Raw genomic sequence first — 26650 nt, forward strand, 5'->3', positions numbered from 1 at the left:
GGGCAGTGTGTGTGGGGGGGGGGCAGAGTGTGTCTGCGGGGGCAGAGTGTGGGGGGCAGTGTGTGTTGGGGGCAGTGTGTTGGGGGCAGAGTGTGGGGGCAGTGTGTGTGTGTGTGGGGGGCAGAGTGTGTCTGCGGGGGCAGAGTGTGGGGGGCAGTGTGTTGGGGGCAGAGTGTGGGGGCAGTGTGTGTGTGGGGGGGCAGAGTGTGTCTGCGGGGGCAGAGTGTGGGGGGCAGTGTGTGTGTGGGGGGGCAGAGTGTGTCTGCGGGGGCAGAGTGTGGGGGCAGTGTGTGCGGGGGGGGGGGCAGAGTGTGTCTGCGGGGGCAGAGTGTGGGGGCAGTGTGTGGGGGGGGCAGAGTGTGTCTGCGGGGGCAGAGTGTGGGGGGCAGTGTGTGCGGGGGGGGGGGGCAGAGTGTGTCTGTGGGGGCAGTGTGTGTGGGGGGGGGCAGAGTGTGTCTGCGGGGGCAGAGTGTGGGGGGCAGTGTGTGTTGGGGGCAGAGTGTGGGGCGCAGTGTGTGTGAGGCAGTGTGTGTCTGCGGGGGCAGAGTGTGGGGCCCAGTGTGTGCGGGGGGCAGAGTGTGTGCACAAGCCTGGGGGGGCCGAGCAGGGCCGGATGGAAACTGGCTGTGGGGCGGCAGGGTCACTGTGACCCGAGGATGCGCAGTGCCATGCAAACCCCGCGCGCACCGCGCACCACCCCTCCCGCGCACCGGGTCCCGGGGGTCCCGCCGCCCAGCGGTGGCCTCCGTTTACCCGGGGGCGGGAAGGGCGCAGCGCCCGTCGCCAGGTCCTCCGTCCCGTGCGGGCGGGAGCGCACTCGGGCGGGGGCGGGGCGGGGCGGGGGCGCCGGGCGCGTCAGCCGTGACGCCCCGGGAGCCCTGGGCCAGCGGCGCGCAGAGCAGGCCCCTCGCCAAGGTGACCTTGGGGCGCTGCCCGCTCGCCGCCGCCTCAGTTTCCCCGCCAGGAGCGCCCCCCGCGTGACCTTGGGCCGTCTCCGCGGGCCGGGCTGCCGCGGGACAGGCGGGCAGGCGGGCAGGCGGCAGGGGGCGCGGGCCGGGGCGGGGCGCGGGCGGGGGGCGCGGGCAGAGGCGGGACGCCCGCCCCCGGCACGCCCCCCGGCTCCGCCCCGCCGCTCCCCCTCCCTCGGGCTCCGGCCGGCGGCCGCGGCCGCTGCGCTCCGCACTGCCCGGCGCCGCCTCGCCATGGACGCGCGCGGGGGCGGCGGGCGGCCCGGGGACAACCCGGCCTCGACCCCCGCGCCCCCGCCGCCGCCGCCGCCGCCCGCGCCCCCTGCGCCGCCGCCCGGCCCCGCGCTCCCCGCGGCCCCCGCGCCGCCGCCGCCGCCGCCGCCGCCGCCGCCGCCACCGCAGCCCCGCGCCGAGCCGGCCGCCCCGGAGGCTCCGGGCGAAGGCGGCCCGCGGGCCCGGCTCCGCAGCCGCGACAGCTCGGGCGGCCGCGCGGGCACCCCGGGCACCCCGGGCACCCCGGGCGCGCCCAAGGACAGCCCGAACGGCGAGTGCGGGCGCGGGGAGCCGCACTGCAGCCCCGCGGCGCCCGAGGGCCCGGCGCGCGGCCCCAAGGTGTCGTTCCCGCGCGGCGGGGCGGCGGCGGGGCCCGGGGACGAGGCGGCCAGCGAGGAGGGCCCGGCGGGCGAGGCGCGCGGCAGCCAGGCCAGCTTCATGCAGCGCCAGTTCGGGGCCCTGCTGCAGCCCGGCGTCAACAAGTTCTCGCTGCGGATGTTCGGCAGCCAGAAGGCTGTGGAGCGCGAGCAGGAGCGCGTCAAGTCTGCGGGGGCCTGGATCATACACCCCTACAGCGACTTCAGGTGCGGGGTTCGCGGGGGCCACGGGCGGGAGGGCGGGGGCGGGGCCCCAGGGTCGGGCGCCCCTCTGCGACCTCTGCTGCGCGGGGTGCGCGGGGTGCGCGGGGGTCACCGGGCTCGCGTGGCGGGCAGGGGGCGCGGAGGGCGAGGGGCGCGGCCTGTGTCAGCGGCGCGTGTGGCTGTGGCCGGGGTCACGGGGCGCGGCCGCGGGGGAGGTGTGTCCCCAGGGGCGTGTCTGCGCCCCCCAGCGCAGGTCGAGGGGTGCGTGTGCCGGGAGCCAGGCTGGGACGCGGGTGAGTCGGGGTGCGGGCATCCAGAGTGGGGTGCGAGTGAGTCGTGGGGCGGGCATCCAGAGTGGGGTGCGAGTGAATTTGGAGGGCAGGCGTCCGGCTGGGCTGCAAGTCACCCGCGCAGGCCGGCGACCAAACCGTCCCCGCGGTTTCAGCACCGCGGACAGCGGCGGCCCAGCCCAAGGCGGTTGTCTCCCGCCGGCGGGGGGACTGGGGCCGGGGCTGCACCCTCGCCCTCGCCCTTTCTTCCGCGGCCCAGGCACTTGGCAAGGGGGGGGGGGGGGGGCGGAAGAGGCCCAGGGGCTGACAGCTCTGGGCGTGTGACTGCGGTCAGGCTGGGGAAAGTCTGGCTCCACCTCCACCTCCACTCTCCGCGGCTCAGGTCGCCCTGGAGGTGAGATAGCTCTGGCCAATGAGTGGCCTGGGTTTGGGGTGATATGTTGCCAAGGTGGGGGGCAGTGGGGCTCAACGACCCCCATTTTGGAGACGGATCCCAGTGAGCTCTGGAAGAACTCGCGGCCCCCCTTGCCCCAGGCCCTTGCTCCCCTGCCCGCCCTGCCCCTCCAGCCCTTCTCCCAATGCCCCCCACTCTGGAGACCTGAGGGTCTGTCCCCCACCAGCCACCAACGTCTCAGGCCCTGAGCCACTGCTTTCTGAGGTGCTGCTGTAGTTCACACAGATGTCTCTGGAGAAGAGCCTGAGAGAGAGAGAGAGAGAGAGGGAGGGATTTGGGTGCAAGCTTCACCCCAAATCACAACACACTGAAGCCCAGCTTCTGTCTGACCACAGCTGCTCAATTCTGGGAGCCAGCCTGGCTTGGGCATGGGGTTTGCGGGGTGGTCTGTGGGACCCCCGTGTTGGACTCAGAGGCTTTGATCGCTCTTTCCCGCCACCTCAGGGAATTGGTGTCACCCGTGAGAATGCCTAGTCCCCAGGGTGGTGGCCTGGGCCCAGCTGGGGCTCCCCCCACCCCAGATCCTAGGAGCTGGGGGAGCAAATGCTGTACCCCACATCTGAACTTGCATTGAGTTCCTTCTGCCACTTTACATCTATCCCCCAAGGGGCCAGCCTCCAAGACTCCCCGAGCCCAGAGGAGCAGTCACAGCCAGGGCCCCCCCTACAAGTCTGTGGCAGTTTCAGATTTCAGGGTGGGTGGACAGGAGAGCTCCCCTCACCCTTGCACCAGAGGGCTCAGTGGATCAGTGCTGATCAGGACAGGACTCTGCAAATCCCTACACTGGCTCCTGGGAACAGCCCTAAGTTATGGAGTGGGGGGAATGAGGGCCTGGCCAGCTGGGAGGAGGCAGCTGCCCATTAAGGGGGTGCAAGGTGCAGTGCCCCAGTTCATGCCAGGATGTGGACCCATGGCTTTGGGAAGTCCAACACTGCAAGGTCTGGGGCTGACTTGGGGAGCCCAGGTGTGCTTGGGGAGCTGTGCTCATGTAGGCTGCACCTTCACCCTGTCACCAGCACTGCCTCTTCCTAAAATGCACTGCCAGCAGGGGTCTCAGGAGGCCCTTTGCACACGAGGCCTTCTGCTGAGGACACAGTGCCGTCCATATCTGCCCAGATGCCTCCTCCCAGAAACTCTCCATGCTGGCTAAGAGCCTGCTTCTCTTCTCTGTGTCAGGCCTTTGCTGCTACCACACTGTGACCCCCCCCCCCCACACACACACACACATCTAGGATCTGTCACCTAATTTCCTGCTCAGACCCCTGAGCCCGGCTCCTATTAATCACTGACGGCTAATCCCTTAATTCCTGGATGGCTGCCCAGCCTGCTGCTCTGGGACCCATGGGGGGGGGGGGGGGCACTGGATCCCTGGCCAGGGCCATAGCTCCCAGGACATGGGTCTGGGTACAGAGATCCCTGCAGGGGCTTTCCTGCAGGAAGGGGCCTCTTATCCATAGGGCTCAGGTGGGTAGTGTGACAACCGCACAACCCCCTGACAGAAGGGAGACTGAGCACTGGTCCAGCCCTCCAGTCTGTAGCCTACTTTCCAGGCCCCGATGCTTCCAGGACCCCCAGTGACTTCCTGGCCCCAATGGTTTCAAGACCTTCCATGGTTTCAGAAACCCCTCTCACTGGCATCAGAGACTCATCCTTGTTTCAGGGGGCCCTGGTTATTTCTTGCCCCCCCCATCACTTCAAACCCCCCACCCATGGTTTCAGCCCCCTTCCCATGGTTTCCATGCTTCCAGTGGCTTTCCATGTACCCCCGGACTTATGCAGGTCCCCCTGCATGCAGGGAAAGTGAGCCTCCCAGGGGCTGGACTCTGCGCCCCACGGAGACAGAGGAGAACGAGGTCCCAGCAGGGCCAGGCTCATGGCCCAGCTGTCCTGCACCTCCTGCAGGAAATTGCGGTTTGGTTTTTCTGTGTTCTTTGTGGCTTCCTGGGCCTCCCTCCCCACAGGTTACCCTGGGCCGTGGTCACTGTCCCCAAGTTCAGGGCTGCCGCCCACCTAATGTAGCCAGGAGTGACCAGTAGTGGGGAGCAGGACCCATGAGTCTCAGAGCCTTCCGGTGCCAGGGGGCCCGCCTGGAGGGTATGGGCTCTGGGTGAGAGGGGCCCAGGCTGCCTTGGCAGGACTTGGACTCCTTTGCCTCTCATGAGGGGGGCCAAGCCTGGGGCGCTATTTTGTCCCCAGAAGCATGGTTTATTCAGAAACCAAGAAACAAAAATAATCATTATAAACTCAAAAAGACAAGGAGAGGAGTAAACCATTGGTTAAGGGGCCGGTTGGTGGTGCACCTGGCTGAGTGCACATGATACAATGCGCAAGGACCCGGGTTCAAGCCCCCGGTCCCCACCTGCAAGAGGAAAGCTTCACAAGTGGTGAAGCAGTGCTGCAGGTGTCTCTCTGTTTCTCTCCCTCTCTATTCCTCCCTTCCCTCCCAATTTCTGACTGTCTCTATCCAATCAATAAATACAGATATTAAAAAAAAATTTAAGAGAAAAAAAAATTTAAGAAAAAACCCTATTGGCTAAAAGGCATCTGGACAGTGCGTCAGGCGGTAGTGCAGCGGGTTAAGCACACGTGGTACAAAGCGCAAGGACCGGTGTAAAGATCCCGGTTTGAGCCCCCGGCTCCCCACCTGCAGGGGAGTCACTTCCCAGGCGGTGAAGCAGGTCTGCAGGTGTCTATCTTTCTCTCCCCCTCTCTGTCTTCCCCTCCTCTCTCCATTTCTCTGTCATATCCAACAACAATGACATCAATAACAACGATAATAACCACAACAACAATAAAACAACCAGGGCAACAAAAGGGGAAAAATGGCCTCCCGAAATGGGAGTGGATTCGTGGTGCAGGCACCGAGCCCCAGCAATAACCCTGGAGACAATAAACAGAAAAGGCATCCAGGCCAGAAGCCCAACATTCACATCCCAGGAGGGTCTTCAGAAACTCAGGCCCTGCAGCTTCAACAGAAGAGAGAGAGAGAGGGAGAGAAGGAGAGGGGGAGAGAGAGAGAGAGAGAGAGGGGGGGGGGAGAGAAGGAGAGTGGAGAGAGAGAGAGGCACTCAGCACAGAAGCTTCTCTCAATGCAGTGAGAGCCGGGCTCAAATCTGGTTCGTGCGTATCCAAAGTCAGCAATTTTTGACTTATTTTGTTTAGGTGTGTTTCCTTAGTGGAAGGAAGATGCAGAGACACGCAGGCCTGCTCAGCCCTGACAGCTGGTAGTGTTGGGGCTTGAACCTGAGGCCCAGAGCCTCAGACAGGAAAGCACTGTGCCGTCTCCAGGCCTTGTCCCTGGTCTGTTTTGTTTCGCTCTGTTTGTTTAACTAGAACACCTCTTGTGTGCTACTGCGGCTGTTCCCTCGTCCCAGTATGAGGGTGGGGGTGGGGTGGGAGAACTAGCCCTGCTCAGCTCAGCAGCAGGTGGAGACGGGGCTTGAACTTGGGCAATCTGTACACTGCACTGTCTGGCCCAGAATGTGCTCATTTCAACGTGTGAGCTGAGTGGCAGTTAAGAACTTGCCACTGGTCACTTCCGGAGACTTCCGTCTCCTTGAAAGCAGCCCTGCCCCCATCAGCAGTCCCTGGCCAGCTCCCACTTCCTGTGTCCCAGGGGCCTGTTCTGGACGCTGACTGATCCCAGGGGCTCTTCTGAGTGTGGTATCTACCTGGGCCTCCACGTCCTCCTTCCTCCCCCTGGGGGAGTGTCAGGGTGGGGACTGTCCCCTCTGTGCTGGAGTCCAGTCGTGCCTTGACGGTGCCCCCCTCCCCCACAGGACCGGCACTGTGCGACTATTCCCAGTGCCCTGCTCAGCTCTGCTGGTGATGGAGCCGGCCTTGCCCAGAGCTCTCTACGGAGACTGACTTTCCATGGCCACCAGCACTCTTTCCTGGGGTGGCTTCCCTGCCAGGGTCCCCGGAGCTGGTGCTGGACAGGGCGTGGCTTCCCATGCATGCTTGTCCATGCCAGGTCACCGGCCAACATTCCTTGAAGGGGCGCATCTTCTTTGAGAGCGGATTTGGGAGTCTGCCTGAGTCGCTGGGAGCAGAGCCTTGGTGGCACTGCCCTGCTTGGCGTCCTCCAGCTGCAGGGCCTCTGCTCCAGCCTGGGGGTTGGGGGGAAGCTCCCTGGAGTGGGAGTACAGCTCCAGTGGCTCAGGGCGGTGGGGACCCCTGCATCATGTTCACTCCATCCTCCCAGCTCTGCCCCTGATATTTTTGGGGAGACAGGATCTATTTTTGTGTGACCTCTGGGGCTGAGAGAAGTCTCGTGCCTGGTCAAGGAGGGACGGTCAGAGCCGCCAGTGGAGGGGGGGGGGCAGGAGCACTGGCTGAGGGTGGGGGTTCCCTCTGAGCATGAGGCGGGGCAAGGTCAGGGCTCAGGATGAAGCCTGAGGCTGGGACTTGCAGCACAGTGTTCATCCACAGCACAAGTCTGGGGGCGCAGGGGACATGTGGCCTGACAAGTGTGCAGGGGACCATGGACAAGTGCACGTGACTAGGGGTCCATGGGGGCAAAGGCAGAAGGTTGCGCTGTGGTCAGGGCGCACTGAGGGGGCAGGTGAAGGGGTGGGGTGCAAGGGGGCACAGTCAGGATGCATGGTGGGCACAGGCAGAGGCTTGGAGTGCAGTCAGGACACACGGAGGGGTGGGTCAGGGGCCACAGAAAGAGGGTTGGGGTGAGCAGGGGTGCTGTCAGGATGCACAGAGGGTGGTGAGGGCACAGGTAGATGGTTATGGTTCACTTGGGTGCAGTCAGAACGCACAGGGGTGGTCAGGGTGCGTTCAGCAGAGGGTTAAGGTGCAAGAGGGGCGCAGGTGGAGGGTTGGGGCGCACGGGGTGGAGTCAGGACAAACGGGTGCAAGGGGTCTCAGGTGGAGGGTTGGGGCACATGGGGCAGGGGCAGGACGCACGGGGGTGCAAGGGGGCGCAGGTGGAGGGTTGGGGCACACTAGGAGGGATCAGGACACATGGGGCTGCAGGGGGCTCAGGTCTAGGGTTGGGGCATATGGGGGGACAAGGGGGCTGCAGATGGGAGGGGTGGGGTGCACGGCGCAGGGTCAGGACACACTGGTTGGGGTGGAGGGGGTGCAAGTGTTAAGGTTGGGTCCCATGCGGGCAGGGCAGGACTCAAGGGGGTGCAGGCAGGGTGGGCACTAGTGGAGGGTTGGGGTGCACGTGGGTGGGGTCTGAACCCACTGGGCGCAATCAGAGGGATGGGGTGCGGGAGGGTGCGGAGGAGCTGACCCTTCCCCCCCCCCCCAGGTTCTACTGGGACTTCACCATGCTGCTGTTCATGGTGGGCAACCTCATCATCATACCCGTGGGCATCACCTTCTTCAAGGACGAGACCACGGCGCCGTGGATCGTGTTCAACGTGGTATCGGACACCTTCTTCCTGCTGGACCTGGTGCTCAACTTCCGCACGGGCATCGTCATCGAGGACAACACGGAGATCATCCTGGACCCCGAGAAGATCAAGAAGAAGTACCTGCGCACCTGGTTCGTGGTGGACTTCGTGTCCTCCATCCCCGTGGACTACATCTTCCTCATCGTGGAGAAGGGCATCGACTCCGAGGTCTACAAGACGGCCCGCGCCCTGCGCATCGTGCGCTTCACCAAGATCCTCAGCCTCCTGCGGCTGCTGCGACTGTCGCGCCTCATCCGCTACATCCACCAGTGGGAGGAGGTGAGGGGAGGCGGGCGGGAGGGTCGCGCCTCATCCGCTACATCCACCAGTGGGAGGAGGGGAGGAAGGAGGAGGGCATGGGGAGGGGAGGAGAAGAGAAAGAGGGGAAGGGGGGCCGGGTGGTGGTGCACCTGGCTGAGCTCACATTACAGTGCAGAAGGACCCAGGTTCGAGCCCCTAGACCCCACCTGCAGGGGCAAAGCTTCACAAGTGGTGAAGCAGGGTTGCAGGGGTCTCTCTCCCTCCCTGTCTCCCCCTTCCCTCTCAGTTTCTGGCTGTGTCAATCCAATAAATAAAATAAAGATAAGAAACAATCAGGGAGGGGAATCCGGCGGTAGCACAGTGGTTAAGTGCAAGTGATGCAAAACACAAGGACCGGCGTAAGGATCCCGGTTCGAGCCCCAGCTCCCCACCTGCAGGGGAGTCGCTTCCCAGGCGGTGAAGCAGGTCTGCAGGTATCTGTCTGTCTCTCCCCCTCTCTGTCTTCCCCTCCTCTCTCCATTCCTCTCTGTCCTCTCCAACAACGATGACATCAACAACAACAACAAGTGCAACAAAAGGGAATAAAGATTTTTAAAAAATTAATCAAAAAAAAAAAAAGAGAAAGAAGGAAGGAGGAGTGACAGAGGAGGATGGGAGGGAGGAGGAGGTGGTGAGGGAGGAGGAGGGGAGGGTGAATAAGAGGTGAGGAAGAGGATGGGAGGGGGAGGAGGGTGGGGAGGGGAGAGGAGGGGAAGAAGGGAGGTAAGGGGAGAGAAGGGGAGAGGGGAGATGAGGGGAGAGGAGGGAAGGAGGGGAGAGGAGGGAGAACCATGTGAGAAGATGAGGAAGTGAGGCCATGAAGCTGCAAGCCGGTGGGGCCAGTGGGTGACTCAGGCCTGAGCCCCCTGACCCCCTGACCCCCACCCCCCGCCCCCGCGCCCAGATCTTCCACATGACCTACGACCTGGCGAGCGCGGTGATGCGCATCTGCAACCTCATCAGCATGATGCTGCTGCTGTGCCACTGGGACGGCTGCCTGCAGTTCCTGGTGCCCATGCTGCAGGACTTCCCGCCCGACTGCTGGGTGTCGCTCAACCGCATGGTGGTGAGGGCGCCCGGGATGGGGTGGGGTCGTGCCCAGGGCTTCCCGCCCGACTGCTGGGTGTCGCCCGGCCGCATGGTGGTGAGGGGCACCGTGGGGTGGGGTCGTGCGGCAGGACTTGGTGGCGGAGGGGCCGCTGCAGGAGGCAGAGGCCCCCGGGGTAGATGGTGTGGAGGCCCCAGCAGTTGGGGAGCTGACCCCCCACTTCAGACCAAACCCCCTTTGGGGTTCCCGCCACCCAACCTGAAGCAGGGAAGCTGAAGCCCAGAGAGACCGTGAGGGCTGCACATCTCCTGGGCCCCTCTCTCAGCCCTGTGTCCTCCACACACACTGTGGGGAACGCTTCCTCTCCTTCCCGAGCAGGGTGGCGGAATCTTCTGACCCACAGCTCTACTCCCCCACCCCTTTGACCTGAGCAGAATCTCGGATGTTCTTCGAGGGTGAGAGACAGGGAGAGAGGAGCCCATCATTCCACTCCACTGCTCACAGAGCCTCCCACCCAGGTCGTAGCACCTGGAGGTGTGTGATCTACCAGGCCAACCATTTCCTGACACATTATTATTATTGTCGTCGTCGTTGTTGTCAACCAGTGCACCGCTCAGATCTGGTTTATGGTGGTGCCGGGGATTGAAACTGGGACTTTGGAGCCTCAGGCATGAGAGCATTTTTGTAGAACTATTATGCCACCTAACCCCACCCTACTCCCTTTATTTTATTTTTAACTTTTTTTTTCAATTTTCTTATTTTTATTTTATTATTATTTATTTTTTATTCCCTTTTGTTGCCCTTGTTGTTTTATTGTTGTAGTTATTATCAATGTCATTGTTGTTGGATAGGACAGAGAGAAGTGGAGAGAGGAGGGGAAGACAGAGAGGGGGAGAGAAAGATAGACACCTGCAGACCTGCTTCACCTCCTGTGAAGCGACTCCCCTGCAGGTGGGGAGCCGGGGGCTCGAACCGGGATCCTCACGCCGGTCCTTGTGCTTGGCGCCACCTGCGCTTAACCCGCTGCGCTACCGCCCGACTCCCTACTCCCTTTATTTTTAAAGATATTTTTATTTTTAATGAGAAAAGAGAGACACCAGATTCCTGCTGAGCTCGAGCTGATGGTGATTGAACTGAGGGTCCTCAGAGCCACAGGCATAAACACTGCTGCTCTCCCCCACCCCCTTTTTTTTCAATGGCCTTTAAGTTCCAGCCCCAGTACCACATGGGCACCAGGGAAAAAGTGACTCACTTTTTCATGGGAGAGAGAACCAGAGCACCCTCAGTGCCACTGATGGAACCTGAGGACTCTGAGCTTGAGTCGAAGGCACTAACCTCTGGCACCATTGTTCCAACTCAGAAGGCAGTGGGGCGGCTCTTTGCTGTACACAGAGACAGCAACAGGCCTTGGAAGTGAAGCCCCCGAAGCCCAGGCCTGGCAGGGGGAGGGAGGTGTGGGTGTCTGGCTGTGGGTGGCATTGGGGGCCGGTGGGGGGCTGACAGCAGCTGGCCGCCTGGGAGGCGGGGGGGGGGGGGGGTGGGGTGGGGGGGGGAGGCGCCAGGCACAGCTGGCCGGCCAAGGCTGCTCTTTGTCCCCAGACACCGGGCCTGCTGTCCTGTTTCCTGCCCCTCCCCCAGCCGGGTCAGCCAAGGTCCAGAGGGGCCCTGAGCTCACTCTGTCCGCTTCCGGTGTCCCCAGCTGACCGCCAGGGCCCTGTGCTCCTAGCTCTGGGGCCAGGCTTAGGGGCACAAAGGGAAGAGGCCTCCTGTGCCCCCAGACCAGACTGGGCCTCCTTTTCCCTGGCAGTGGCATGCCCAAGCCTGGCAGATGTGTACACAGGGGTCCCAGACGTCCAGGTGGGGTCCCCACAGTCCACGGTCCAGTTCTGGGGGGTCATCATCCGCCCACGCCCACGCCCGCGCCCCCACAGAACCACTCGTGGAGCGAGCTGTACTCGTTCGCGCTCTTCAAGGCCATGAGCCACATGCTGTGCATCGGTTACGGCCGCCAGGCGCCCGAGAGCATGACGGACATCTGGCTCACCATGCTCAGCATGATCGTGGGCGCCACCTGCTACGCCATGTTCATCGGCCACGCCACCGCCCTCATCCAGTCACTGGACTCGTCCCGGCGCCAGTACCAGGAGAAGGTGGGGGAGGACCAGAAGCTGGGGGGAGGAGGGTGGGGGCAGGACCAGGAGAAGGTGGGGCAGGAGAGAGGGGGCAGGAGGGAGGACCAGAAGGTGGGGGGAGGAGGGTGGGGGCAGGAGGGAGGACCAGAAGGGGGGAGGAGGGTGAGGCAGGAGGGAGGACCAGAAGGTGAGGGGAGGAGGGTGGGGCAGGGCCAGGAGAAGGTGGAGGGAGGGGTCAAGGTGATACCAGAAGTTGGGGGCCAGGACAATACAAGAAGGGGAAACACTGATTACAGGGACAGCGCCCACCACAGATGCTGGGAGCTGGGGGTGGAGTGAGGGGCATGTGAGCCCCGGAGTCCTGAAAAACGGGGGGGGGGGGGAGGGGCCAGAATATTTTATTTTTTGGTTTTCTTTACCCCAGAGCCCTTTTCAGCTCTGGCTGATGGTGGTGTGGGGTGCTGAACCTGGGACTTTGGAACCTTAGGCAGGATGGTCTCTCTGCAGAAGCACGATGCTGTCTACACCCAGCCGAGAGCCAGGCTGTCTAACTGGGGCTCCCGAGAGCTGGCACAGTGTGCCTCAGCTTCCCTCCCTGAGCTGGAGCCAGTGTAGCCAGCTGGGCAGCTGCGAGCCCGCCCGGTGCCAGGCCGCCCGGAAGCAGCAGGCCTCACACCCAGACATGAGCTGGTGCGGCCACCCGCCCGGCGTCACGGGATGCTGAGCTCAGGGCAGCTGGCAGCGGAAACGGTCCTGACTGCGGGGCCTGGCACCCCACGGGGAGGCGCCGGGGTGCCACACAGCTCCCGCACTGGGGTCCTCCTTGCCTCCCACCCCATGTCTGCAGGCCAGACGGGCAGTCACACATTGTCCTTCCCCAAGCCTAGGGTGGGAGGTCCCGCCGCACCCCGCCCTGACCCCGCCGTTCCCCCCGCAGTACAAGCAGGTGGAGCAGTACATGTCCTTCCACAAGCTGCCCGCCGACTTCCGCCAGCGCATCCACGACTACTACGAGCACCGCTACCAGGGCAAGATGTTCGACGAGGACAGCATCCTGGGCGAGCTCAGCGGGCCGCTGCGGGAGGTGGGCGGGGACGGGAGAGGCCTGCAGGGAGGGGGGGGGCGGGAGAGGACTGTGGGGAGGGGGGACGGGAGAGGACTGCGGGGAGGGGGGAGGGGAGAGGCCTGCAGGGAGGGGGGTGGGCGGAGCAAGGAGAGGCCTGTGGGGAGGGGGGGGGGGACGGGAACCAGGGCAGGAGCCCCACAGCCTGGAGCTTGGACACAGGCGGGTGAAGCCCCTGGCAGGAAGGGGTCGGGGCACAGGACACCAGGTGGGCGTGAGGCAGGACAGTCCCCCTCAGCTCTCCAACCTGCGCTGCCGGGCAGGTCCCCAGGCCGCGTGCCCCAGCTCCCCCAGGGAGGCCTGTCGCCAGGCTGGGCGCCCCAGGACAATCTCTGCTCTGGCACTCGGCCCAGCAGGCTCCAGCTGTGTCAGTGAGAGCCTGTCCCCATGACTGATTCCTGGTAGCTTTTTTTTTTTTTTTCCACCAGGGTTATCTCTGGGGCTCCCGACAGCCACCCTCTCCATTCCCCCGCCCTCTATTTTAGTGGCTAGCACAAAGAAATGGAGAGGGACACCTGCAGCCCTGCTCATTAAGCTTCACCCCTACAGGTGGGGAGCAGGGTTCACAGCCGGGTCCTTGTGTATGGCACTGTGTGCACTTGTCCAGCTGCTGGCCCCACTGCTCCTGATGGCCATTTTCTCCTTTATTTGATAGAGAACTGGAGCGGGAGATAGGGAGAGAGACCTGCAGACGTGCTCCTACTTGTGAAGTGGCCCCCCTACAGGTGGGGAGGCAGGGAGCTGGGGGCTCCAACTCGGGACCCTTGTGCTTAGTATTACGTGCTTCAACCAGGTGCACCACTGGAGCTCCTTGTCTGCACAGAGAATCCACCAGTCCCAGCAACCCTTCTAATTTGATAGGACAGACATTGTGAGGGGGAGGGGAGCCACCTGCAGCCCCGAATCATCACTGCAGCTCCCCCTGCAGGTGGGGACCAGGGATTAAAACCCAGGTCGTGAGGGGTAAAGTGCTTTATTGGGTGTGGCGCTCTTCAGCCCGGTCCCCCCCCCCCCCCCAGACTTGCTCTGACTCAGGCTGCAAAGCTTCTGCAGGCCCGTTATCCTAAGATGTACTTAGCAGAGAACCAGCTCATCAGGCTCCAACCCGGGGCTGCCCTGACACCTTTACCCCCGCCCCCCCCCCCCCCAGGAGATCGTCAACTTCAACTGCCGCAAGCTGGTGGCGTCCATGCCGCTGTTCGCCAACGCGGACCCCAACTTCGTGACGGCCATGCTGACCAAGCTCAAGTTCGAGGTCTTCCAGCCGGGAGACTTCATCATCCGCGAGGGCACGATCGGCAAGAAGATGTACTTCATCCAGCACGGGGTGGTCAGCGTGCTGACCAAGGGCAACAAGGAGATGAAGCTGGCGGACGGCTCCTACTTCGGGGGTGAGGGGGGGCAGGGACGGGACGGGGACAGGGTGGGGTCGGTGTGCCGACCAGGGGCAGCAAGATGGAGCTGGCGGAGGACTCCTACTTCAGGGGCGAGGGGGGTGATGGGGGCAGGGGTGTGGGGCCACTGCCGACACACACCCCGCCCACTCCCCCCACCCCCGCCTAGAGATCTGCCTGCTGACCCGCGGTCGGCGCACGGCCAGCGTCCGGGCAGACACCTACTGCCGCCTGTACTCGCTGAGCGTGGACCACTTCAACGAGGTGCTGGAAGAGTACCCCATGATGCGGCGCGCCTTCGAGACGGTGGCCATCGACCGCCTGGACCGCATCGGTGAGGGCGGCCCGCGGGGCCCTGCGCTGGGCGGGCAGGGATGGACCCGAACCCCCGGCTCCGTGCTCAGCTGCCCCGCCTCCCCCCTCCCCGGCCCTCCCCAGGCAAGAAAAACTCCATCCTCCTGCACAAGGTGCAGCACGACCTGAGCTCCGGAGTCTTCAACAACCAGGAGAACGCCATCATCCAGGAGATCGTCAAGTACGACCGCGAGATGGTGCAACAGGCCGAGCTGGGCGCGCGGGGCCTGCTCCCGCCGCCGCCGCCGCCGGCCTCCTCCGCCATCGCCACGCTGCAGCAGGCCGTGGCGCTCAGCTTCTGCCCGCAGGCGGCGCGCCCGCTCGTCGGGCCCCTGGCGCTCGGCTCCCCGCGGCCCCCGCTCCCCGCCGCCAGTCCCCAGGGCGCCCCGCGGACCTGCGCGCCCGGCTCCCCCGCCGCGCCCCGCGCCCCGCCGCCCGCCCCCGCCGCGCTGCCCGCCCGCCGCCTGAGCCGCGCGTCCCGCCCGCTGTCGGCCTCGCAGCCCTCGCTCCCTCACGGTGCCCCGGGGCCGCCCGCCGGGCCGCGCCCCGCCAGCAGCTCCACGCCGCGCCTGGGGCCCGCGCCCGCGCCCGCGCGCGCCGCACCCAGTCCCGACCGGCCGGAGGCGCGGCCCGACCCGCGCAGGGACTCCCCGCTGGACTCGGCGCCCGCGCGCTCGCGCCTCTCCTCCAACTTGTGACCCGGGGCCGGCGGGCGGCCCCCCAAGCCATAGAGGCGGGACCCGCCGCCCGCCGCCCGCCGCCGAACTCGGAGTTCAAGTGCAATAGGCCCGCGGCTTCCGCCCACCGCCCACGCAATAACCGCCCGGCGCCCCTGCGGTCCTGGTCCCGGTCCTGGTCCGCGCGCGGGAGCCGGGCCGCCACCATGAATGTACTGACGCCCACTCACCCCCGCCCATCCCGCGCAATAAATGACACGCACCGCGGCTGCGGCCTCTGATTCCCGCTCCCGCTCCCTGTGGGAGGTGCGGCTCCCAAGGGTGACAGCGGGTGACAAAGGCTTTATTGGCATGGGACTTCAGCTGAAGAAGTAGGTGGAGCGTTTCACTTGCTCCAGGTCCAGGGAACCTGGGGGGGGGGGGGGCAGGTGGTGAGGGCGGGGGGGGGGGGAGGGCGGGGCTGCCCACCCCCACCCCCCCACCCCCCGGCCGCCCACGCACCTGTCTCGGGCACGGCCTGCAGGATCCTCTGCAGCTTGGCGCGCTGACCGATCTGGGTGGGTTTGCAGTCGGTCCTGTGCAGAGGCGGAGGGTTGGGGTGGGGTGCACGGGGGCTGCCCGGCCCCAAGGGTGCGGCTCACTAGGCCTGGGGAGGAGCCTGGGGAACCCCGCCCCCAGCACGGCTCACCAGGGCTCGGAACAAAAGCGTCGCTGCAGGAAGGCCGCCAGGTCCCGCAGAATGGGCTGGCTGTGCAGGCGGACGAACTGCTCGCGGCACACCTGCGGGTCGGGTGGGGGCGGTCAGCGGCGATCGTGGTCACCCGCCCCAGCGCGCCCTAGCCCACGTACCTCATTCATGACCTCCACATCCGCCGCGTGTGTCCAGAAGCAGTCATGCACAGAGACGAAGTTGAGGCCCTTCCTGGGGGCGGCGTGTGAGCCTGGCCCGCCCCATCAGGCCCTCCCCTGCCCACCGCATCCCCCACGCCCCCCCAGGAGCACCCAGGCACAGGGCGCCGCCCCCGCCCCCGCCCCCCAGCAGCCCCGGACTCCACACCTGTAGCAATGCAGGGCTGTAAGCATCATGTGGGAAGAGTCCAGCGAGTGGATGAAGTTGGGGGGAAAGCCGTTCTTCTGCTTCATCGTGTTGGGCTTCCTGGGGGGATGGTCAGGATGGGGCTAAGGTCGGCCCTTCCCACGTGGCCCCCAGTCAGGGGCCCTGCCGGAGGCCCCACCCCACTCACTGGCTCATGTCTCCAGAGCTGCTGATGGTGAGGGTCTGCATGCCACCGGTGACCTGCGGGCGAGGGCGGGCGTGAGCAGAGGCTGGGTGCAGCCCAGGCGCCGAGCACTGAGCGCTACACACCATGATCTTGGAGTCCACGTGGTAGGGCTGGATGACCGGTACCCCCAGGGGGGTGACCCACTGCACGGGCGAGCCCGACCTGGAGATGAGCGTAGCGGCCTGGGTGAGCCAGTTCTGGGGAGGACAAGGCGGGGTCAGTGCTGGGGAAGGGGCGCCAGGTGCCACCGGCAGGAGGCGTGAACAAGCTGGGGAAGGGGAGGTCCGGAGGGGAGCGCAGGGGAGGCATCAGGGGCGGGGCAGGTACCTGGATGGCGCGGGAGCTGCAGAACATCTCCTGGAGGCTGCTGAACACCTTGCAGGCCAGATAGTGCGAGGCCTCCCACACAGACTCCTGTGGGTGGGGTTCAGTTGGGGACTCCCAGGCCTGGGGTGGGGGAGTGGGGGCGCCGTGCTCCTGAGGGAAGGTCCCCAGGCCTGGGGTGGGGTTGAGGGGCACCTCGCACCTGCGGGAAGGCCTCCAGCTCGCGCAGACGCTTCTCGATCTGCAGACGGCCGCCATAGCGTGTGACTCCGTAGACCACGGTCATCACCGTCTGCTTGACCACCTTGCGGCTGATGAAGCCTTCGAGCTTCTGGGCCACCTGCAGGCCCCGCTCCGCATCCCTCTTCCGCAACACCTCCACCTTCGGGCGGGCGGTGAGGAGGCGGCCTGCCCCCGGCCCCCCCCCCCCCCCCCCGCCGCCCCCCAGGGCTCACCCCCAGCCCCATGTACCTGGGCCGCCACCTCGCTGTACACGTCCTGAGGCAACTCCGCGGGCACCAGGTTGACGGCGGCCCCGCCCACGGCGTCCCGGCCCAGGGCGGCGTAGTGCTGCAGGCCATTACAGGAGCCGTCCTGGGGGCGGGTCACGGGGTTGGCACAGCCGCATGGAGACGGGGCGTCCTGCGCACCCGGCACCTGCCCCCTCACCTGGTGGACGGGGAAGTGGGAGACATAGGCAGCGGGGTCAGGGGAGCGCAGGGCACTCGCAATCTCCATGCAGCAGGCCAGCGTCTGCCAGGGCTCCTCGGCCTCCATCCACCACTTCTGGCCCTGGTGGGGGGCAAGATGGGGGCCCTGGCTGGGCATTGGGCCGACAGACGCCAAGGGGCAGGAAGGGTGCGCTCTGCGGGGCTGTGGGGAGAGTCCCCAGGCCCAGGCCCAGGCCCAGACGAGGGTGGGAGGCCTCGGTGCGGGAGGTCACCTTCATGGGGCGGTCAGCCGAGTCCAGGACCAGGTCCAGGATGGTGTCAGCAAAGGCCAGCCGGCCGCGCAGCGACTCGCGCTTCTTGAGCCCGGTGAGGTTGACCAGGTGGATCTTGAGCCAGTCCAGCCCGCGGGCGCCCAGGGGTCGGCCCTGGGCGAACTGCAGCAGTGCGCGTGCCAGGTCGCTGCCCAGGTGGTTGAAGTGCGGCGGGCAGGGGTAGGTGCGGCCGCGGAAGTCCATGTTGTGCGGGAGCCAGAAGGTGTGGTCTCGCAGGTGCTGCGCCACCGACAGGCGGTAGAGCGCATCCGCCCGCAAGCCGTGCTGCTCCCGGGCCAGCTTCAGCGCCCGCGCCAGCTCAGACCGCAGCTTGGCTTTGTGGGCGGGTGGCGTGCCGGGCGGCAGGCGCGGGAAGCAGGCGTGCGGTGCCCTGGGGACGGGCGCGGGCACGCCGAGCTTCGGGCAGCCTTGGTCTTGGAAGAGCGCCAGCACCAGGTCGAGCACGGGGCCGTTGACGCGCCAGGCGCAGTTGCCCAGCTGGGTGAGCGTGTCCAGCGCGCCGTGCAGCTCGCCCGGGGCGCAGGCGGCCAGCAGGTGCTGGTGCTGTGTGGTGGTCTCCACCGAGCGCATGAGCTTCGTGGTGCTCAGCAGGTAGCCACCCATGTGCGGCGACAGCCAGGGCAGGGGCGGGCACCGCATGGGTACCTGGTTGGCGTCGAAGGTCAGCGTGCGCTCGGCCGCCACTTCAAGCAGCTCGACGAAGGCGGGGTGCGGCTTCAGGACGCCAATCTGGGGGCAAAGGCGCAGTGGGCAGGGCGCCCGGCCGCCAGCCCCCCTGCCCGCCCCACGGGCCGCGCCCCCCTCACCTGTCGGAAGCTGCGGAAGGCGTAGGCGTGGTACAGCACCGGGACGCTGCGCGCCGCCCCGCCGGGCGAGATGAGGTGGTGGGGCATGTGCACGGCCTGCACCAGCACTTCGGCCAGCACCTTGCCCAACTGCACCAGCACCGACACGGGCCACGGCTGCTCCGGCCACGGCTCCGAGGGGCCCAGCGACTCCCAGAACTGGCGAGGCAGCTGCGGCTGCTTCACCTGCGGGACGCGGGGGCGCGGGGTCCTGAGGCGGCTGGGCCCCCCACTCCCGCTCCCGCTCCATCCCTCCGCCGCCGCCAGTCACCTCACCTTCCCATCGGCCGCCAGCAGGCGCAGGTAGCTGTGGTAGCGCTGCTCCAGCTCCTGCACCCGACGGCTGAGCTGCTGGCGCTGCACCGTGAACCGCGTGAACACGCGCATGCCCAGCTCCTGTGCCACCGACAGCAGCGAGTCCCCGTGGGGGGACAGTGCGTGCAGCCTCTGAGGGCGGAGGGTGGTGAGGGCTGTGGGGGCCAACCGCGCTGACCTAACCCAGCCCCACCCCCCCGCCCACCTCACCTGCAGCAGCAACTGCACCAGCTCGTCCTCGCTCAGCAGACACAGGTGTGGGTACACGGAGGGGTTCCCCTCGGACGCCATCTGCGCCTGCACCACCTTGGCCTCGCGCAGCCCCTGCAACAGCGCCTCCTCCCACTGCTGGCGCAGCGCATTCAGCATATTCCGCTGTGTGTGGGGGGAGATCCGGTGGGTCACCGGCGGGCGCCGAGGGGAGAGGCGGGGTCCCCGGGACACCCTCGGGCTGCCCGCCACGCACCGCCCGGTGAAGCTGGGGCGTATCCTCCGGGGACCTGTCCACCGACGGCACCTGCACGATGGTGGCCATCTCCACCCGCAGCTGCTCCTGGAACAGCTTGTGCAGAGCATTCTGGGACAGGTGCAGTCGCGGGTAGTGGGCGGGCTGGTCCTGGGGAGGGCGCGCGGGCTGAGCTGCTGGCCCTGGCCCGGCGGGGCTACGCAGGCCCCAGGCCCCAGGGGACCGCCCAGACCTCAGCGACGGGTACACGGGCCGCCCGAAGTAGCTGGTGCTCCCGGACCCCAAACGTGGGTAGGTGTGTGGGTGCCACCCTTGGGGAGCCCTCCAAGGCGGTGTCTCAGCTCACAGGGCCCAGAGCCAGTGCACTGAGCCCACACTCAGACTTGTCTCCACCCCTGCCCCCCCCCCCCCCCCGCCAGGTGGCGTGCAGGGAGCCCCTCTTGCTAGCTTAAGGCTCAGGGATAGACCTAGACTGGGGTGGGGGTGGGGGGAGCTGATGGGAGACGTGGGGGTCTTCCTTTAGCAGAGGTGGCAGAACATTTTGGGGTAAGACACCAAGTGGAGCTGGGGCTTGGCATGTGCCCCCAGGCTGTCTTCCTTTCGACAGTTAAGGGAGAGATACCAGAGCACTGCACCCTCCCTGGCGGTGCTGGAGCGGGGCCCTCGCCCCTGCCTGCTCTGCCCAGGGAGGACTCACCCCAGCATAGAAGTCAGCTAGCAGCTGGGCACTGCAGCGGCCCAGCGGGGCCTGGGGCGGGGGCAGGGGGCGGAAGTCCGGGAGGGCCTTGCGCACGGCGCTCAGGATGGCCTGCCGCTCCCTGTCCTCTAGGGCCGGCTGGGAGAAGAGGTCCTGCAGCTGCAACCCATCCTGCTCCATCTGCTTCAGGCACCTGCCGCGGCGGGGGGGGGGGGGGGGGGGGGGGCCTCACCGCTCGAAGCCAGGGAACCCGGCCCTGCTGCCCACTCAGGAAGCTTCCCTGGGGAATCCCAGGTGTCGCCGAGGCTCCCACCCAGTCCTCAGGCGGCCGGGGAGGAGCACGCACTCCGCCTCCCAGCCCCTCACTCCTCACCCTGGGGCGCGCCTGGCCACGCACCTGCGCACAGAGCCGGCGCCCCTGTCCAGCCTCCCCAGGCACTGCAGCACGGCGGCGTAGGAGGCCAGGTCTGGAGTGAGGCCCGAGTCCCTGAGCATGTAGAAGACGTACAGCAGCTCCCTGAAGGAGCCCTGAGGCGGGCAGGCGGGCGGGCGGGCGGGCGGGGTCAGCGCTCTGCGGCTTCCAGAGCCTCCACCCACAGGGCCCCTTCACCCAGCCCTCACCAAGGGGACCCCTCCCGCCACGCCCACCTTGCGGGCCCAGCCGCGCAGAACGATGTTGTACATGGGCAGCGTGATCAAGGGCGGCTGGCGGAACCTGCTGTGTTGCGACTCCAGGACGTGGTGGGCCAGGGCCTGGTGGCCTGACAGCTGGCAGCACTCCAGGAAGCCCAGCAGGCGCTGCTGCAGCGCATTCCCCTTCGGCCGCTGTGTGGCCCGCTCGGGCCCCTGCGCCCCCGCCGCCTGCCTCTGCGGTGCCCTCCGCAGCAGGTACTCCAGCTGCTCCTCCCAGGGCCCAGCGGGCTCCTCCACGAGTCTCGCCAGCCCCTGCGACAGCGCCTGGTCCTGCAGCCGTGGCCGGAGGCGTAGCCGGGCAGCCGAGGACAGCAGGCACACCGGCTCCTGCTCCTGCTGCTGCTGCTGCTGCCACCGCACGAGGTGCCGCTCTGACGCCACCTTCTGTGCCCAGCGCCCGCCGAGCACCGCCACATCCTCCTCGGGGCCCTCGGGGTGCCGCTCCTGCAGCTGCCGCTCTCGGGCCTCCAGCACTGGGGAGCACAGCCGGGCTGAGCAGGACTGGGGACTGCGGGCCAGCCGGCACCACACCTCCCCAAGGCCAGGTTCCCGCTCTGTCTGTCTGTCAGCTCTCTAATTAAGGAACTACGGGGTGCCGACCGGTGGCACGCTGGGCTAAATGCTGTTATGGTGCACAAGGACCCGGGTTTGAACACCCCTGCCCCTCACTTGAAGGGGGAATACCTGGTGGCAATTAAGACAAAAGAAAAAGGGGGGGTGGGCAGCACACCCGGTTGAGTGCACACATCACTGAGTAGTGGGACCCAGGTTCAAGCCCCAGTGCTCACCAGCAGGGAAGCAGTACTGCAGGTGTCTCTCTTCCTCCATTCCCATTTCCCCTTTTCCTTTCAAGTCCTGTCTCTTTTAATCTTTAGAAATGGAGAGAGGAGGGGAAGACAGAGAGGGGGAGAGAAAGACAGACACCTGCAGACCTGCTTCACCGCCTGGGAAGCGACTCCCCTGCAGGTGGGGAGCCGGGGGCTCGAACCGGGATCCTTAGGCCGGTCCTCGCGCTTTGCGCCGCCTGCGCTTAACCCAGAGCGCTAGCGCCGACTCCCTAGTCTTTATTTTTAATGGATAGCCAGAATCTGGGAAGAAGGGGGAGATAGAGAGGGAGAGAAAGAAAGTCACCTGTAGCCTTGCTTCACCACTTGCAAAGCTTTCTCCCTGCAGATGGGGACTGGGGGCTCAAACCTGGGTCCTTTTTTTTAAAAAAAAAAAAAAATTTAATATTTTTTTTTTTTATTGCCTTTACTTATTTATTGGATAGAGACAGCCAGAAACCGAGAGGGAAGGGGGTGATAGAGAAAGAGAGAGAACTTAGAGACACCTGCAGCCCTGCCTCACCACTTGTGAAGTAAACCTGTGTCCTTGTGCACTGGAACATGCGCTCAACCAGGTGCACCACCCCCCGGCCCCTCAAGCTCTGTCTCTGTCCTGAGCAATTTTTTCTCGGGAAATGAAGACACGTTTGCGAGGAGTGCGCTCAAGGACCCTGGGCTCCTCCCCACCCCCGCTAGAGCAGGAAGACCGCAGAACAGTGGGGCTCTGGGCACACTGAGCTGCGGAGGCAGGCCCGGCTCTGAAGAGGCCAGCAGGCGCAAGGAGTATGGGTCGGGGGTCCCTGGCTCACACCGCAGGAGACGTGGAAAAGCCGCTGTGCTCAGCTTGAGTGGGGTGTGCCGCCAGACAGGCCGCCACGTGACCACAGAGGGAGGAGGCCGAGCACCGGCGTCAGGACCTGGGACTGACAGGCAGAGGTAGCTGCCCTGGGGAGAGCTGGCTGGGGACAGGAGATCCAGCATTCGAGGGCTGTCTGTTGTCCCCTGGCTGTCACCTGTCTGGGCTTTAGCTTATTTTTGACTTATCTACTGACTTTCTGTAGCTGGCGAGGTGACTGAACCGGGGCACAGGCCCACGCTGGAACTCAGGCACGAGCGTCTAAGCATCTACCTTCCCTACTTGGTCTGTTCTGATTATGGCTCCGCTCAGCCCGGCTTATGGTGACACCAGGCGTGAGTCTGCAGCCTCAGGGATGAACATGGTTTTGCATGACTGCGGTGCCAGGTGCTGGGCTGAGATGTGCTTTACAACAACTGACGGGCGGGAACAGGTGGTGGCTTGGTTTTGTCATCAGCACGCCTGGGCTTGAGTGCTAGTCAGCACCCTTGTTTCAGGGCCTGCCCCGGGGGTAACGGTGCCGCAGTCTCCGCTCTCAGAAAACCCGGCACACCATGGAGAAAACGAGCACCAGGGGCAGTGGCGCCACAGTGCAAGCACCGAGCCCCAGCGATAACCCAGGAGGCAAAAAAAAAAAACCAAGAAAACTGAGCGAGCGGCGGGTGAGTGGAGTTTCTCTGGGAAACTCTGGAACAGGAGAACGTCGCACCTGGGAGGTGACAGGCACAGAGGATCAGGCACCGGATTCTCGGGCAGAGGGAACAGCGTAAAGACACGCTCACGCCTGAGGCTCCAGAGGCCCAGGTTCAATCCCCCCCCCCCCCACAACCAGAAGCCAGAGCTGAGCAGTGCTCTGGAATTAAGAAAGAAAAAGAAAAGAAAGAGAGAGAGAGAGAGAGAGAGAGAGAGAGAGAGAGCGCAAAAGCAAAACAATGAGCCCTCAAATATAAAGTCCCAAGTTGGATGCCCCAGCCCGGCGGTGTCCCCGCTCCTGTCTGTCTGTGTCCCGGCTTGGCTCGCGGGCCGCCTGCAGTGGGGGCGTCCGCCCGCAGGCGCTGCCGGGCATGTTCACAGCGCCCGGAGAGCTCGCGGCCCGCCCGCCGCCCCCAGAATTCTGGGCAGTCCGGACCCTGGCGCCACATGGAGGCGCCGCGGAGCCGGGGGAAGCTCTGGTGCTGTGCGCCGTTTCTCTGAAGGGAAAAGGGGCCGTAAGCGGGGCGAGCGCGCGAGCGCGGCTGCACAGGGAGGACCTGCCGCATCCGGAAGCGCGTCGGGGGTCGGCGGCGGGAGGACCCCGCCCCCAGCGGACAGCCGCGGCGGGCGGCCGGGGCGGGCAGGGCACTGCGCGGGGACTCACCCTCCAGCAGCTCCGCGTGGCCCCAGTCTTTGCGGGGCTCCTGCTCGCAGGCGCGGGCGGACGAGCTGCCGCCGCGTCTCCACAGGCGGCGGACGGTCCCTGCGTGAAGGGGGTGGGAGCTGGGCCCGAGTCGGGGGGCGCCAGGCGCCAGAGGTCACGGTGCTCCGGCGCGACACCAGTCAGGGGCCAAGGAGGAAAGGGGGCGTCGGCCCGAGAGCAAGCGGCCCCCGGCTCCAGCACTGCGCGCCGGCCTCGGGGGGACCCCAGGGGAAAGGTCAAGGGTCAAAGTGCCCGCGGGCCCGGCGGCGCCGCGGCGGGGCGTCACAGGCGGGGGACGCACAGGCCCAGGGGTGGCCGGACCCCCGGGCCCACATGTCAGAGGGCGGAGGTTCGGCAGAGAGGACCTCCAGATCTATGCCTCTCCCTCTTACCTTCGTCCGAGGAGACCCCGTGGCGGCCCCCAGGCCGCAGGGCTCGGCCGAGCCCCGCCGCCCCGAGACCCCAGCGCAGCGCCGCCATGCTGCACGCCGGCCCCACTGCGCCTGCGCCGCCTGCGCCGGCTGCGCCCGCCGGGAGTCGTAGTTCTGCGGAGAACGACGGCGGCCGAGAAGAGACAGCGCGGCCGGAAGCGAGCCTAGAACTACGATTCCCAGAGGGCTCTAGGGCACGCGCCGGCGGAGCACTCTGATTGGCTCTCCTGTCGCGAAAGGGCGCGCGCATCTCGGATGAATGGACGAATGAATGAATGAACTCCAGCGGGCGCAAGCCGGGAACCTGGACTCGGGACCTTGCTTTTTTTTTTTTTAAATATATATTAATGAGAAAGAGAAGAGGAGAGAGAAAAAAACCAGACATCACTCTGGCACATGTGCAGCTGGGGATCGAACTCAGGACCTCATGCTTGAGAGTCCAAAGCCTTATCAGGGCGCCACCTCCCGGAACACTGTTTTGTTTTGCTTTGTTTTGGTTTTTTTTTTTTTTTTTTTTACCAGAGCTTTGTTCGGCTCTGGCTTATGGTGGTGCGGGGAGTGAACCTGGGGCTCTGGAGCCTCAGGCTTGAGAGTCTGTTTGCATAACCATTACGCTATCTACCCTCCGCCCTTTTAAAAAATATTTTAATTTTTTTTTTTTTTTTTTCTGGCAACTTGCTGCCCTTTAGAGAGAGCAGGTTAGCTATGGGCAGGGGCTGGTGTGTTGCGGGGATGAAGTGAGGGTCAGAGAGGGTAGTCAAGTGGCCCAGAAATACACAGCGTGGACATAGGGAGCCGGGGCCATATCCCTGGGGGACTGGACACAGGTCTCTGGGACATGTCCCTGGCACACTCCTGTGGCCTCAGTTTACCTACTAACCTCCTGGGAAACTGAAGTGGAAGACGAAGAGAGCCTGGCCCTTGGAAAGGTCCTGGAAGGATGCCTGGTGGGGTCATGTGAGCCCAGTGGGGATGGGAGAGAAGGCCAGGGGCGGGGTGGCGGACAGACTGGATGCCTTGGGGGCCTCTGCTATAGCAGCCACCACCACCACCCCACTCCACCCATGCTGGGACTCAGTTTCCCCATGGGACCAGACCTGGAAGGGTAGGACTCTGGCCTGGTTCAAGATCACATTCCAGACGCCACTGCCCACGCAGGCCTATTCGTGATGCCAGCGGCTGGGAATGCCCACAACAGAGGGTGCCTCCCTGGCTGCAACCCCAGCACACCGGGACGCCCTGAGGGCCATGATCTCACCCTGCCGCACCCTGGGGCTGGCTGGCTGGCTGGCTGGCTTCCTACAGGGCCGGCAGCTGGAACCCATCCCCAGACCTAGACTCAGCCCCTGACATCCTAGTTTTCTGGAAGAGCAGGCAGGGACTAGCTTTCTGGTTTGGGAGAGAGGAAAGACACCACAGCACTGCTGCACCACTCAGGAAGCTTCCCCTGTGCATGGTGCTCTCATATGATGCCAGGGGCTTAAACCCAGGTTCTCAAGCATGACAAAGTCACCACTCTTGGATGAGTGGCTGAGCTGTCTCTCTGGCTCTGGATGCTGTTTCTCTGGCTCTCTCTCTCTCTAATATTTTAAATATTTATTTATTCTCTTTTGTTTCCCATGTTTTTTTTGTTTGTTTTGTTTTTAGTTATTGATGTCGTCGTTGTTGGATAGGATAGAGGGAAATGGAGAGAGGAGGGGGAGACAGAGGGGGAGAGAAAGACAGACACCTGCAGACCTGCTTCACCACCTGTAAAGCGACTCCCCTGCAGGTGGGGAGCCGGGGGCTCGAACCAGGATCCTTATTCCGGTCCTTGCGCTTTGTTCCACATGTGCTTAACCCGCTGTGCTACTGCCTGACTCCCCTGGATGCTATTTCAAGGTGCTGCTTGGTGAACTTGGGGGACAGGCCACCAGAATCCACCTCAACCCAGACTCTTCCCCTACCTCCTACCGCAAGTCACTTTGTGTCTTTGTTTTCTTTTAAGCAGAGCACTGCTCAGCTCTGGCTCATGCTGGTGCAGGAAATTGAACCTGGGACTTTGAAGCCTCAGGCATGAGAGTCTCTTTGCTTAAATAACCATTATGCTATCAACCCCTACCCTTTGTGGTTTTTTACTCAGGAAGTCTTTGATTATTGAAATATCACACGAGGGCCTGAAAGATAGCAGCAGACTGTGTGCATGAGGGAGGTTACAGAGGTCTCAGGTTCAATCCTGGCATCCCATTAGGCAGAGTGCAGTATTGCCCTGTTCTGTGTGTGTGTGTGTGTGTGTGTGTGTGTGTGTGTGTGTGAGACTCTCACATTAAAATGAGTATTACAGACCGACTCTCGTGCCTGAGGCTCCCAGGTCCCAGGCTCAACCCTCCACACCACCATAAGCCAGGGCTGAGTAGTGCTCTGGCAAAAAAAAAAAAAAAAAAAAAGTAGGGCTGGGCGATGGTGTACCTCGTTGAGTGCACAAAGCACTATGTGCAAGGATCGGGTTCAAGCCCTTTGTCCCCACATA

General features: G+C 64.7%; 2 protein-coding genes across 2 annotated transcripts; one reads left to right on the forward strand and one right to left on the reverse strand.

Moving 5' to 3' along the window:
* The first annotated feature begins 953 nt into the window (after positions 1 to 953).
* Positions 954 to 15165, forward strand: HCN2 (hyperpolarization activated cyclic nucleotide gated potassium and sodium channel 2). Its single transcript, XM_060181433.1, has 8 exons — positions 954 to 1825; positions 7836 to 8259; positions 9185 to 9346; positions 11260 to 11478; positions 12398 to 12544; positions 13734 to 13974; positions 14147 to 14311; positions 14416 to 15165. The coding sequence occupies exons 1-8, from the start codon at positions 1203 to 1205 to the stop codon at positions 15027 to 15029; spliced, it is 2595 nt and encodes an 864-aa protein (XP_060037416.1). The 5' UTR covers positions 954 to 1202; the 3' UTR covers positions 15030 to 15165.
* A 124-nt stretch (positions 15166 to 15289) lies between these two features.
* POLRMT (RNA polymerase mitochondrial) lies at positions 15290 to 24245 on the reverse strand. The gene is made up of 21 exons (XM_060181432.1): positions 24103 to 24245; positions 23672 to 23770; positions 20590 to 21107; positions 20339 to 20469; positions 19942 to 20134; positions 19245 to 19394; positions 18989 to 19153; positions 18740 to 18910; positions 18425 to 18649; positions 17559 to 18347; positions 17285 to 17407; positions 17087 to 17209; positions 16818 to 16997; positions 16619 to 16705; positions 16375 to 16488; positions 16253 to 16305; positions 16066 to 16164; positions 15858 to 15930; positions 15697 to 15788; positions 15510 to 15583; positions 15290 to 15417 (listed from the first exon to the last, which is right to left on the reverse strand). The coding sequence occupies exons 1-21, from the start codon at positions 24188 to 24190 to the stop codon at positions 15368 to 15370; spliced, it is 3597 nt and encodes a 1198-aa protein (XP_060037415.1). The 5' UTR covers positions 24191 to 24245; the 3' UTR covers positions 15290 to 15367.
* Between the last annotated feature and the right edge of the window lie 2405 nt (positions 24246 to 26650).

The sequence above is a fragment of the Erinaceus europaeus genome, chromosome 23, assembly GCF_950295315.1.
Source record: "Erinaceus europaeus chromosome 23, mEriEur2.1, whole genome shotgun sequence".
Classification (NCBI taxonomy): domain Eukaryota; kingdom Metazoa; phylum Chordata; class Mammalia; order Eulipotyphla; family Erinaceidae; genus Erinaceus; species Erinaceus europaeus.

Excerpts from the sequence above, each read along its gene's own strand:
- HCN2 (XM_060181433.1), top strand. The coding sequence starts at position 1,203 with ATGGACGCGCGCGGGGGCGGCGGGCGGCCCGGGGACAACCCGGCCTCG. Across the intron at positions 9,347-11,259 it reads TGTCGCTCAACCGCATGGTG|AACCACTCGTGGAGCGAGCT; the intron begins GTGAGGGCGCCC and ends GCGCCCCCACAG. Across the intron at positions 13,975-14,146 it reads GGACGGCTCCTACTTCGGGG|AGATCTGCCTGCTGACCCGC; the intron begins GTGAGGGGGGGC and ends ACCCCCGCCTAG.
- POLRMT (XM_060181432.1), bottom strand. The coding sequence starts at position 24,190 with ATGGCGGCGCTGCGCTGGGGTCTCGGGGCGGCGGGGCTCGGCCGAGCC. Across the intron at positions 19,395-19,941 it reads TAGCTGACTTCTATGCTGGG|GACCAGCCCGCCCACTACCC; the intron begins GTGAGTCCTCCC and ends CGCCCTCCCCAG. Across the intron at positions 16,306-16,374 it reads ACGTGGACTCCAAGATCATG|GTCACCGGTGGCATGCAGAC; the intron begins GTGTGTAGCGCT and ends CCTCGCCCGCAG.